The sequence below is a fragment of the Sinohyriopsis cumingii genome, chromosome 12, assembly GCF_028554795.1.
Source record: "Sinohyriopsis cumingii isolate HCF-2022 chromosome 12, ASM2855479v2, whole genome shotgun sequence".
NCBI classification, from domain to species: Eukaryota; Metazoa; Mollusca; class Bivalvia; order Unionida; family Unionidae; genus Sinohyriopsis; species Sinohyriopsis cumingii.
In genome coordinates this window covers 45,639,203-45,654,162 of record NC_142972.1, presented here as the reverse complement: position 1 = coordinate 45,654,162, position 14,960 = coordinate 45,639,203, and the positions used below count along the sequence as shown (strand labels likewise).

The 14,960-nt window shown below is 33.8% G+C and overlaps 1 protein-coding gene across 1 annotated transcript in view; it reads right to left on the bottom strand.

The window, feature by feature from the left end:
• LOC149786373 (sacsin-like) overlaps nucleotides 1–14,475 on the bottom strand; it is a 68,532-nt gene extending 54,057 nt beyond the window's left edge. The window contains exons 1-3 of the mRNA XM_089975931.1: nucleotides 14,374–14,475; nucleotides 10,397–10,506; nucleotides 3,558–3,685 (exon numbers count right to left, since the gene is read on the bottom strand). Of these exons, the coding sequence (XP_089832057.1) occupies nucleotides 3,558–3,685; nucleotides 10,397–10,502 (234 nt within the window). The 5' untranslated portion in view covers nucleotides 10,503–10,506; nucleotides 14,374–14,475. The remainder of the gene's footprint in view (nucleotides 1–3,557; nucleotides 3,686–10,396; nucleotides 10,507–14,373) is intronic.
• Nucleotides 14,476–14,960: the final 485 nt, after the last annotated feature.

Below are 14,960 nucleotides of genomic sequence, written 5' to 3'. Positions count from 1 at the left end.
ATCATGTCTGTTACACATTAATCTCATCAACTTTACAGGTGAAAGGTACACTTGGGTGGAAGCGACTCACTACCAATTTAAGTCCTAAAAGGTACACTTGGGTGGAAGCGACTCACTACCAATTTGAGTCCCAAAACGTACATTTGGGTGGAAGCGACTCACTACCAATTTAAGTCCCGAAAGGTACACTTGGGTGGAAGCAACTCACTACCAATTTAAGTCCCAAAAGGTACACTTGGGTGGAAGTGACTCACTACCAATTTAAGTCCCAAAAGGTACATTTGGGTGGAAGCGACTCACTACCAATTTAAGTCCCAAAAGGTACACTTGGGTGGAAGCGACTCACTACCAATTTAAGTCCCAAAAGGTACACTTGGGTGGAAGCGACTCACTACCAATTTAAGTACCAAAAGGTACACTTGGGTGGAAGCGACTCACTACAATTTAAGTCCCAAAAGATACACGATCAAGGTCAATATAGTGTTTGGTTGCATCCTGAGACGTAAGTTTTGTGCAGATGCTATTTCTCAAACTGTACAGTGGTTTGGTATAAAGATGAACTGAACTGAACTGGGAATCAAATAAATGTAATCTAATATAGATGTCACTGGAGTCTAAAACTGATTTTGTTTATGCATGGCTGCACACAGTTCTTGTTAAACTTTATGTGTTGATTAGAAGCTTGTGTAGTAGCATTTCTATTTATTTCAATATTAAGGCTGCTGGGTTGAAATCCATTCTTGCTTTTTTGTGTTTTTGCATGGAAAGTTAAAAAAAAAATTTGCAACAGATCATATTCAGAATTAGAGATGGAACTAATGGTCAAGGTCATGAAACCTGTAAAAACTATGCTTGGAAGGATGGTGGAATGTATGTTTGTTCTTTTTCAATCATAAAGTTTTAATTTCTCTATAACATTATTAATACGCACAAGTGTAAAATCTGAATAACATATGAGATTATTTATATTTATTGTCTACATATGACTCTTTATATGGGTTGGAGTATTCTTCTGATGACTGTTCTTTTTAAAAACAATTTTAATTTTTCTCAGACTAGAACTAACAGAGATGGAAGTATCATAAAGTGCCACACTCCCTACAGTCTGCTTTTTAGAACCTTGAACAGATGAAATTCTGGCTGAAAACCAAACTTCATTCAGGGGAAAATGATGTCAAAGATTGATGGAAATCCAACTTCTTCAACATCAGATCAATATTAAAGTGTATGTTCCTTAATAAAATTATGTGTAAAAACCAAAGCCTGGAGGATGGGTAATCAGGGGCCATAAATCTTGCACATGATACTGTTGAATGATTAAAATCAGTCATAGTTTCAACAATATAAAGCTGCATGCAAAATTTTATTAAAATGTCCCTATGATTATTAAAGTCATACTGAAGTAAGCCATGTTATGAGGAGGGGAGATCAGGGGCCATAACTCTGTTATAGAATGCTGGAAATTAAACTTGCCCAAAACCTTATCATCCTAAATTAACATGACAAAATTTGGTTAAATTCCAATAAATAATGTGAAGTTATATTGCAGAAACACATCTTAGGAGGACAAGCACTCTGGGGCCATAACTGTTCTAAATTAAATTAATCTCATAAAAGGAATATGTAAGTCTATGACATTATTTTCAAAACCAACTGATTCAGAATATGTTGATAGGATCTCAAGTTATACAGGTTACAATCAACATTTTGCATGTGAAGATAGGAATAATGGACCCAGATTACAGAACACCAGATTGGGGTGGGAAGAGGAAATCCTTGCAATTATTATTAGGGAAGTATTACATAATTAAAATTAGTTTTAAGTCCACAAAAATCTATTATTCCTATCTGAGTCAACACTATGAGACTGTAACTATCCTCATTCATTCCATTTTCATACCGAAACAGAATGAATATTGATGTTTGATTTTATCTTTTCTCATGTAAAACATTTCTCAGCAATGATCACAGAACTCTGCCTCTTTCATGTTCAGTCAGATCACTTTCAATTTTCTTTCTAAACTAATGCCATTTTGCTCCTTTTGCAACAATTTGTTCCTTCATTTGGCTACCAAACCTGACTTTCAGACAAACTTGTATTATGGTATATGCTCTTGTCTACCTACCTTGTACACAAAATATTTAGCATTTATAAAGGAAGTGAGCTATTAAAACAATCAACTCGTTATAGTCTAGTAACCTTTCTAAAACATTTGTAATCCAATAGAAAGGAATCACAATGACTAACATAATAGTTTTACTTTAAGATGGCTAGATATCTTGCTGACATGAGCTCAATGCTGTATTTTTTGTCATCTTGATAATTTTAAGTGGAAATAATATTCAATAATTATCAAGGTGATAAAATCTGACGTCTGAAGAACACACAGCAGGATTAATTACCTTACTGATTAAAGTCCAAAGTATCAGCAATATACTGCAAAAATAATATCAACGAGTTCAACAAATATTCATCAGATTTCCCTCTGTAAACCAGAATATGTACCTGCTAGTGTGGGGGACTTCTGAATATAAAGTCAATGGTGCCAAGGGATTTTTGGCCATAACAAGAGGGTGACTTGGACGGGGTGGGTCTAGGGGTGGTGCTGAAGGCATTCAAGAGGGGGACGTCTGCACCTACTTTTCTCTTCTTACCTGTAGGAAATATGACACCATGCCACCATCTTTTATGTACATTAGACTGATTCTCCCCCAAAACAGAATGATTACACTCAGCACTTAGTGAGGGCATTGTTAAAACTGCAGAAGTTTGCACAGATGGTGCAAGGTAATGGATTTAAATTTGTAATGTATAAATTTGTAATGTATAAAGGGGTTATATAACACTTAGCTAGATCATAACTATGCTGGGTAAAGGAACTTTCCAAGATCATAAGTAAGGTATAATTTAGAATGGGCCAGAAGCTGACTTCAGACAAAAGGTAGTGCAGCAGCATACCACCCTTAAAATAATCAATTATCAGTCAATCAAAGTTCTATGAATTGTGAATTACATTGTTCTGTTTATGACACTCTGACCTCCTGATTATGTAATCTTCGCTGTCTGGCATTTCTGAAAATGGGCTTGGTATTTATATAAATAGTGAAGTTTGCCTTTCTGAAATCATCAAACAGAACAGTGATCAAGGTCAATTCAAGCTGCATTTGATTATATGGATAGTGAGAGTGTTCTTACAGTTATCATGTACTATTAAATGAAATATACACAGACATGTAAATTTATTAGTTGTACCAATATCATAGTTTATACTGATCAAACGTGCCATCATAAAACATGGACTATGCCAATATGGCTGGAGTAATACACAATTATAACTCTTAAAATTAAGTTGTTTTATATATTAAGGTGAATGCAAAATTAAAAAAATGTATTTTTCACTTTTTGTCAAACATGATGCTTATTGAGAGTACTCATTATTGCAAGTGTACACTGTGGATTGTTGTGAGTCTGCTGCATCCTGCATTATGCCATGGCAGATCTGGAAGTGTGTTATAAAAAGATAGATACATCAGGATTTCCAAACTAGAAATCTTACTTTGATAATTTGTCCATCGTCGGGGTACTCTGAAAGGATATTCTTAAGATCCTGGATCAGTGAAGGTCGTATCATACCAGACTTTGTAACTGGATCTGATCCATTTTCATCCGATGAGTCATCACTCCCTGAAGAAGATTAAAAAACATTTTAAAGTTCTTGTGGTTCAAGTAAGTTCATCTATACTACTAAATTTCTGCACTTCATTTTTAGTGTCAAAACAGTCAACCATCTCCCTGGAAACAAGTTAATCAGTTTTGTTCAAAGCATTTGCATACATATTGTAATCTGTTATATATTTCAGTACCAAGTCTGAATGTCAAGTCTTAATTTCCAGGTCAATTCCCACTATTGGAACTGCCCACATCAGTTACGATGGTTTGTCTATTTGACAAGGCACTTAACGGTACTCCACTTAGCATTATGATTTGGTGTACCATAAAATACACCAAAATTATTAATTTCCAGCATATGTAACTGACTTTTATAAGTCATTTTGATTTATTTGGGTTTTCCAAGTGTATTTTGTTAATGGGAACAACACTTCCTTTTTCAGTCATAATAATGTTTCCATAGTAATGGAAAGGTCTGAACAACACTTCCATTTTCAATCATAACATTTCCATAATAATGGGAAGATATGAACAACACTTCCTTTTTCAATCATGATAATGTTTCCATAGTAACGGAAAGGTCTGAACAACACTTCCTTTTTTATCATAATAATGATTCCATAGTAATGGAAAGGTTTGAACAACACACTGGTGCCTAACTGTAAAGCACCTCACTATAACATGGTTCTTGATATAACACTGGTCTGGTCATGGATCCCACGTTGTAACATGGTTCCTGATATAACACTGGTCTGGTCATGGATTCCATGTTGTAACATGGTTCCTGATATAACACTGGTCTGGTCATGGATCCCACACTGTAACATGGTTCTTGATATAACACTGGTCTGGTCATGGATCCCACATTGTAACATGGTTCTTGATATAACACTAGTCTGGTCATGGATCCCATGTTGTAACATGGTTCCTGATATAACACTGGTCTGGTTATGGATCCCACATTGTAACATGGTTCCCGATATAACACTGCTCTAGTCATGGATCCCCCACCATAACATGGTTTCTAATATAACACTGAGCTAGTCATGGATCCCACATTGTACCATGGTTCCTGATATAACACTGCTCTAGTCATGGATCCCCCACCATAACATGGTTTCTAATATAAAAGGGTTTAGTCATGGTTCTCCAACTAAAACACAGTTCATTATATAACATGAATTGGCCATAAATCCCCCACTATAACATAATTACTGATTTAACATAGGTCTTGTCATGGATTCCCCCAAATAACATGAAGTCTCTCATATAGAACATGTTTGGTGATAGTCCCCCACAACATAATGGTTCCTGATATAACACTGGTTTGGTCATGGATCCCACACTGTAACATGGTTCCTAATATAACACCGGTCTGGTCATGGATCCCCAACTATAAATCCAAACATTCTGATACAGAATGCGTTTTGTCATGGATTCCCAACTACAAAACAATTCCCGTTATAACATGGTTCTGGTCATGGAACCCCACTATAACACACTGTTCCTGATATAACACAGGCCTGGTCATGGATCCATTATAATTGGTATATTTAATTTACCAGCATAATGTGCTTCATCATAAAATATACTCTGTTATGTGTAACTTTGCTTGAAACATAACCATCATTAACTTGCCAAACTAACAAAATACTGACTTCATTAGCCCACCCTGGGGCATGGAAAGAATTGTATAATAATAATAATAATAATAATAATCATGATAATAATGCAAGGATTGTACAGTGATAATAATAATAATAATAATAATAATAATGTAGACTTTGTGCAAAACCTAATCTCTAGAAGCTCTAAGCACTTTACAATATTAGATAACACATAAAAACATACACATTATGACAAGACTACAAAAACAAACACCATAAAACTACAAAACAAACAAACGCTGACAATAATTAAGGAAGTAAATATTATTAACTCTTTAAGTCTGTTCTTGTATTTGAAATAGGCAAATTTCAAGAGCACCATTGAATGAGATCAGTATCATTGTGTCTAAGATTTATGGGCAATTCAATCCATGTAGCTGGGCCTGGTATGCAAAAGAATGTTGTTCGTTTGACTTCATTTAAACAATAGGAACAATGAAAATATGAGTGTTGAAGGGCATAAGTTTTTAGATTGAGTATACACCTGGATATGGTAAGATAGGTATATTGGACTGTAGTCAGTCAATGAAATGTAGCATGAACTGGAGTCAATAACTGAAATTTAGCATAGTAAACAAATTTTGTGTTTGATTCAGGATTGAATGGGTTACAGCCAGTGTAGGTTACAGAGCAGGAGAAGGCATACTCAGTTACAATCAACTCTTGTTGCATCTTATTGCAGTCCCTATGACAATCATTAATAATTTTATTCTGATTATTTACTGGACATCTGCTGACCAGTGATGAATGTTACATGTACATGTATTTAAAGAAACAACAATAAAGACTAAACAGGAAATGAAATGTATATCTTTTTAATTCAGCCCTTCAGCTTTCATGTAGTAAACAGGTGTGATACAGCCAGTTTTAGTACTGTCACTTGCACCACCAATTCAAGTAAATTCATCCAAATGCAGAATCAAAAAATGCCACATAAACTATACCAGTGGCATCACTAACATTGGTGTCACCAAGTGTGGTAACTACTGGTGTCACCCCCATGGACCTCCTTTCTGCACAAATATTCAAAAATTGTATGGACAGTCATTTTGGTGTCATCCCATCTGATGCTGTTTCCCGGTGTGGTCCGCACCCCCAGCACTCCCTTAGTGACGCCACTGACCTATACTGATTTTCATGTATGTTACATATATTCAAACTTTGAAAAAGTATGATTAATTGTCATGGTGCAGTAAAACTTAAAACAAATGCTCTGGATTTAATTAAAGACCTGGAACATGAAGCCCTGGGCCTGTGTATCAAGATTACCACAATCAAAGCATTACTAAAACAAATGACCTTGACAATATTGCTAGAAGGTTCAATTATAGCATATATTGAGCCTACAATCAAAGCATTAGTGTAAAACAAATGACCTTAGCCATTTGGCTAAAAGGTTGAATAAGCGTATCTTGAGCCCACGATTGAAGGATTCCTATAAAATGTGTGCTATTGACATCAAGGTCAAAAGGTTAAATGAGCACGTCAAGGAATTGTCTTAGCTTCATAATGATTCATCCAACATGAACAAAATCACAGGATTTAGGAAATATAAAACTTCATGCAAATTCTTATGCATTCTGAAATTGACCCATGATCAATGGGATGAGTGCTGGTCATAGAATAAATCATCTCACCTTTATAATCATTCATCCCAATTATGAAAAAAATCAATCAAAGGGTTGAGCAATGAAAACACTTAAACCAAAACCCTGATGCACATTTTCTATGACTCTGACTAACTTTATAGTCAAATTGGCAAACATCATATGACCACATGAATTGTCTTAGGTACATATTGATTCATGACAATTATGATGAGACTTTAGCATGGGGTTTAAGATACAAGCGAATGAAAAGTTTTAACGAAAACCTTAACAAACTCTTGATGACACCATTGCTGCTATTCCCACCATCAACATCAGAAAGTGAGTAATATGACTCACTACCCTCTATGCAGGCTCAACAAAAATAAGAAAATACGAAAGGACTTTGATAAATTGAACTGAAGAACATACTGGAAAAGATCCATAATGAACATTGCTTATTCTGTTAATTAAGCATCCTAAAATTTTGTTGGTTATTATTTGAACAACGTATTGCTAAAAAATGAATCTTTTCCTATGATACCCGGCATGTAGACAGCATCATAGTTAGTAGAGGTTCGCTGTATTTCCAGTATACCAGTTCACAATTGTACATTTTTTCAGCGGTATGTACCATGGTACTTTTTCACTGTACTGGTATGTCGGTAGTTTCTGTCAGTAAGGAATGTATGGAAGTTCCCAAGGAAATGACTCTAATGATATTAACAGCATGTTTGCATTATTCATGACAAAATAGCTTTAAAATAGTTACCTTTTTTCACAAAATGATTGTATCTGTCAGAAATTAATGGTGAATATTGCAAATAGAATTTTATGTAGAATCTTTTAATCACAAATTTGACACATGTCATGTGTGCCAAAGGGAACATTGTGAAATATATTCAGTCCAAATCTAACTTTTGGTAAAATATTTAGATTAAAAAAAGGAAAGAACATAAATCCTGTTTTAGTTACTTACTAGCATATTTGAATGTATTTAAATATATTCATTCATTGGTAATACTGTGAATTGTCCCATGATTTTCAGGTATTGTACCTCGTTTCTGTCTGAACTTTATGTAATTTCTCAAGTAGACTAAATACTTTCTTTTTTGTTGGGTATTCTATAGCAGACGTTTAATCATCTCACTTTAGTTCCAGCTTTTAGACTGCAACTTGTACAACAATTAACATACACATAGCACATTCACCTACTAGAATGTACTGGGCATTTAAGTTTTTGGGGAGGGGCTGTGATTTTCTTTTGATCTGAAATACCTGGGTATTTTCTATTTTTTTTATCTCAAAATAATATTGTTTTACAAATATCATGGATATAATATTGTGTTATTTTGATAGAAATCAGAGCAAGATATTTTTCCAGTTACTGATAGACAGAAATTAAACAAAACAGTGCCAGGCCCCTTGCCCAAGAATATTGAATTGTTGGTCACTAATATAACTGCAGTATGCCTTGGTACAAATAGTGGTACATTCTTAGATACCGCAGTAAACCATGGTACATATTGCAGTACATTCTTAAATAGTGCAGTAAACTATGGTACAGATTGCAGCACATTCTAAAATACTGCAGTAAACCATGGTACATATCACAGTACATTCTTAAATACTGCAGTAAACCATAGTACATCTCATGGTACATTTTAGATACTGCAGTAAACCATGGTACATATTGTGGTACATTCTTAAACACCACAGTAAACCATGGTACATGTTGTGGTACATTCTTAAACACCACTGTAAACCATAGTACATGCAGTGGTACATTCTTAAATACTGCAGTTAACCATGGTACATGCTGCGGTACATTCTTAAATACTGCAGTAAACCATGGTACAAAATATTTTGTGGTACCAAGCTCTAATATTTAGTAAAGATTTATTCTTTGCAAACGTAGCTACAATTCGAATCAATCTGTTGCAAGTTTGCATAGTTCTGCATTTATTTACATTTTATATTGATGTAATCAACATTGTAACTGCATATTTGTTACCCATAGTAATTTATTCAGCCTTTTGGGTACTGCTGCAGTATGCATGAATAGGCAAATGTAGCTTTGGTTCTACCAATGTGATAAACCTGTTGTATTTTTTCAAGTCTCGATGACATAATGACAATAATGCTGAGTGTGTCTTCACAACAATTATCAATCCAAACATTTCTGGGAATTTCCTGTGAAAACAAGTTTGATTTGTCCCTATCAGATCATGCAGTGATCCATGACAAGGCATACATGATTCTGGTCAAACAATTGTGAAAAATATAATAATTTGTTTGCTTTCTTGGCATTAAATTTAAAATATCACTGTTCTTAACAGTTTAAGTATATTTTAACCATATAACAATTGGCATACAAATGAGTTCACCACATTCTTTTTTAATCCAACATATGTATGTCAATGTTACATCAATGTCTGTTTTTGTATTTCCAGACATGGTTGTTGTATCTCAATACTTGTATTTCACTTACATGTATTAAAGAAATGTATTTTTCCAAATTCATTGACTGATGCATCAGAAATACCCAATTAAACTTTCTGGGAACAATTTACTTCAAACACCAACCATCAAAGGCTGTCCAAAATTTGTTAAATGTTTTTACTTGAATTTATCAAATTAAATATTAAAAAATTACCATATTTAAACATTAGGTTTTTACAACTGAAATTATATTTTTCAATTAAAAAATTTAAAACTCAGTACCAATCCTCAAGATCTGATGAGAATGGAAGTGACTTACTGTGTTTAGACCATGCATTTATTAACTCTGGCATCAAAAGACACTCTACTCTGGTGCAAAGTATAATAGACAAATGCAACCAAACTTCAGAGTTAGGCTCTAATATCTGCTGCAGACACAGAAAAAAGTGCCATGTTTGTCATTTTCAAGGTATCACTACTGGATTTGGCCATTGTGGGTATGTGAGAAAGCTTGCCAGTAGCTTCTTGAGGGTCAGTGGTTCTTTCATGGGATTTCCCAGGTTCTTCCTCCACCATTAATACTGACTGCCATGTATAGCCTATCATGTGCTGAAAAATGGCAACAACAACAACAAGGTATCACTACACTAATTTAGCCAAAGAGCTGTTACTGAATCTTTCTTAAGGCACTAATAAACTTTTTGCTCTGTTTTCTTCATATCTGCTGAATGGTGAAAAATGTTACTAGTATTGTATAGAAAAAGTCATTAAACCTAAACAGAAAATAAAATGTTTATTTCTTGGCTTTTTTGTAGGATGATAAAACATACACACAGGCATATAAAAGATATTTAGAATCCATTCAGCAGTCTATTTTTCCTTATTATTGACTTCAATACTTTTTAGCTTGTTTCTTCTACTTCAAAACCCTCTCAAGGGCATAATACGTGCCTTCAAAAGCACTTGTAATAGGTTGCAAATAATTTATGTACAAGGAATTAAAATAAGCAAGGTCAACATTAGACATTAACCATCAGTATTCTCTTCCATTTCTTCAACCTCATCTGTTTCTCCTACAGGGGCATCAGCTTGGCTTGGTCTCTTCCCACTCTGACCAAACTTTTCATAATCCTCCATTAACCTGCAACATGTCATGGAATCATGAATCAAATGATGTTTAGTGATCATCAAGTAATATATCATTGACTAACCATTAACCTTGCCGAAGTGTAGGAGACTGACAATACAAGATGCATTGTATACATAAATGATACTGTTAAATTTCCATTAACACAGTTGACAAAACCCCTGCAGTCTTGAGCTTTGAATGAAAAGTACTTTAGTACATTGAGTACTGAGAATTCATTTTATTTCATAGGAAACCCACTTTTTAGGATTAATTAGTGATTGTTACCAACCATGAACATAATCCATACTTAAGAATTAAGAACATGATCAAGAATTAAGCTTAAAATGTAAAAATCATCTTTTTACATTATACATTTGCAATAACTCTTACATCAATGTTTGGCCCAAGGTTTTTTACATTATACATTTGCAATAACTCTTACATCAATGTTTGGCCCAGGATTTTTTACATTATACATTTGCAATAACTCTTACATCAATGTTTGGCCCAGGATTTTTTACATTATACATTTGCAATAACTCTTACACCAATGACTGGCACAGGATTTTTTACATTATACATTTACAATAACTCTTACACCAATGACTGGCACAGGATTTTTTACATTATACATTTACAATAACTCTTACACCAATGACTGGCACAGGATTTTTTACATTATACATTTACAATAACTCTTACACCAATGACTGGCCCAGGTTTGTTTACATTATACATTTACAATAACTCTTACATCAATGACTGGCCCAGGATTTTTTACATTATACATTTACAATAACTCTTACACCAATGACTGGCACAGGATTTTTTACATTATACATTTACAATAACTCTTACACCAATGACTGGCCCAGGTTTGTTTACATTATACATTTACAATAACTCTTACATCAATGACTGGCCCAGGATTTTTTACATTATACATTTACAATAACTCTTACACCAATGACTGGCACAGGATTTTTTACATTATACATTTACAATAACTCTTACACCAATGACTGGCCCAGGTTTGTTTACATTATACATTTACAATAACTCTTACATCAATGACTGGCCCAGGATTTTTTACATTATACATTTACAATAACTCTTACACCAATGACTGGCCCAGGATTTTTTACATTATACATTTGCAATAACTCTTACATCAATGTTTGGCCCAGGTTTATTTACATTATACATTTACAATAACTCTTACATCAATGACTGGCCCAGGTTTGTTTAAATTATACATTTACAATAACTCTTACACCAATGACTGGCCCAGGTTTGTTTACATTATACATTTACAATAACTCTTACACCAATGACTGGCCCAGGATTTTTTACATTATACATTTGCAATAACTCTTACACCAATGACTGGCACATGATTTTTTACATTATACATTTACAATAACTCTTACACCAATGACTGGCACAGGATTTTTTACATTATACATTTACAATAACTCTTACACCAATGACTGGCACAGGATTTTTTACATTATACATTTACAATAACTCTTACACCAATGACTGGCCCAGGTTTATTTACATTATACATTTACAATAACTCTTACACCAATGACTGGCCCAGGTTTGTTTACATTATACATTTACAATAACTCTTACATCAATGACTGGCCCAGGATTTTTTACATTATACATTTACAATAACTCTTACACCAATGACTGGCACAGGATTTTTTACATTATACATTTACAATAACTCTTACACCAATGACTGGCCCAGGTTTGTTTACATTATACATTTACAATAACTCTTACATCAATGACTGGCCCAGGATTTTTTACATTATACATTTACAATAACTCTTACACCAATGACTGGCCCAGGATTTTTTACATTATACATTTGCAATAACTCTTACATCAATGTTTGGCCCAGGTTTATTTACATTATACATTTACAATAACTCTTACATCAATGACTGGCCCAGGTTTGTTTACATTATACATTTACAATAACTCTTACACCAATGACTGGCACAGGATTTTTTACATTATACATTTACAATAACTCTTACACCAATGACTGGCACAGGATTTTTTACATTATACATTTACAATAACTCTTACACCAATGACTGGCCCAGGTTTATTTACATTATACACTTGCAATAACTCTTACCTCAATGTTTCGCCCAGGTTTGTTTACATTATACACTTGCAATAACTCTTACCTCAATGTTTGGCCCAGGTTTGTTTACATTATACATTTACAATAACTCTTACACCAATGACTGGCCCAGGATTTTTTACATTATACATTTGCAGTAACTCTTACACCAATGACTGGCCCAGGTTTTTTTACATTATACATTTACAATAACTCTTACACCAATGACTGGCCCAGGTTTATTTACATTATACATTTACAATAACTCTTACTTCAATGTTTGGCCCAGGTTTGTTTACATTATACATTTACAATAACTCTTACACCAATGACTGGCCCAGGTTTGTTTACATTATACTTTTGCAGTAACTCTTACACCAATGACTGGCCCAGGATTTTTTACATTATACATTTACAATAACTCTTACACCAATGACTGGCCCAGGTTTATTTACATTATACATTTGCAGTAACTCTTACACCAATGTTTGGCCCAGGATTTTTTACATTATACATTTACAATAACTCTTACACCAATGACTGGCCCAGGATTTTTTACATTATACATTTACAATAACTCTTACACCAATGACTGGCCCAGGTTTATTTACATTATACACTTGCAATAACTCTTACCTCAATGTTTGGCCCAGGTTTGTTTACATTATACATTTACAATAACTCTTACACCAATGACTGGCCCAGGATTTTTTACATTATACATTTGCAGTAACTCTTACACCAATGTTTGGCCCAGGTTTATTTACATTATACATTTACAATAACTCTTACACCAATGACTGGCCCAGGTTTATTTACATTATACACTTGCAATAACTCTTACCTCAATGTTTCGCCCAGGTTTGTTTACATTATACACTTGCAATAACTCTTACCTCAATGTTTGGCCCAGGTTTGTTTACATTATACATTTACAATAACTCTTACACCAATGTTTGGCCCAGGATTTTTTACATTATACATTTGCAGTAACTCTTACACCAATGACTGGCCCAGGTTTATTTACATTATACATTTACAATAACTCTTACACCAATGTTTGGCCCAGGTTTATTTACATTATACATTTACAATAACTCTTACACCAATGACTGGCACAGGTTTATTTACATTATACATTTACAATAACTCTTACACCAATGACTGGCACAGGTTTGTTTACATTATACATTTACAATAACTCTTACACCAATGACTGGCCCAGGTTTATTTACATTATACATTTACAATAACTCTTACTTCAATGTTTGGCCCAGGTTTGTTTACATTATACATTTACAATAACTCTTACACCAATGTTTGGCCCAGGTCTTTTGTTCACGACAAGAACAAATGTTACTGCACCAAATCTGTATTTCTTCTTTCAGTCAATGACCTTGATCTTGAACCTTCTGACCCCCAAATCAGAAGGCTTCTTACATAACCAAAGGCATTTAAAAATGAAGGTTATTGAAGACAAATGAATTCACAGCATTTGGTACACAAACATACAGTCAGCAAAACCAGTCCTAACAGGTTCATGGAAACTCAATGTACCTGACATATTGTTTACATTCCCCATGGAGTACTGATGTTAGGAAGGTTATTCTACATTATAATATTAGTTGCATGCATTTTATAAGACTAATTACAACTATTAAATTCAAATTAAGTCAATTAAATTTCAGTTTGTTGGAAATACAAATAATTAAAATATAAAACTATGTAATTACTTTGTACTACTTGTCCCAATACATCTGATCTTCAAAAAGACATGCCATGGCTACCCCAAGGTCTGTGGAACACGTTTTCATTTAAACATGGCTTGTGACATCTGGATGAGGAAAATAAACAAAAGTGTTAATAAAATGTGATACAACTCCAATCCATTTCAAAATGGATATTATAAATTTCATGAAGTCTAATTAAAAAATTATATCTGGATCTTTAATTAGGAAACAATAGTAGCTGCAAAAGTCACTTGATTGCCCTTAAATTAAGAAATGAAACAAGTCAATTTATGTAAGTGTCCCCTACTGCCTTAATGTCAGTAAGTCAAGATAGAAGCTGGACTCAGATAATTAGTGAAAATCACTCTCTTCTGCCAGAAATATGGTGCAAAGAAAATCATATGATTATAAATGCAGAAAAAACTGCTACAACTTATAAAAAATAGCATTGCCAGATAACAACAAATGCATTCTATTTGACAATGTTAACCTTCGTATGACTTCACATGATAAACTTCTTGGTGTATTTGTAGATAACAGTCTAACTTGGTCTATTCGCATTAAACATTACAATATATTTCAGAAAGGGT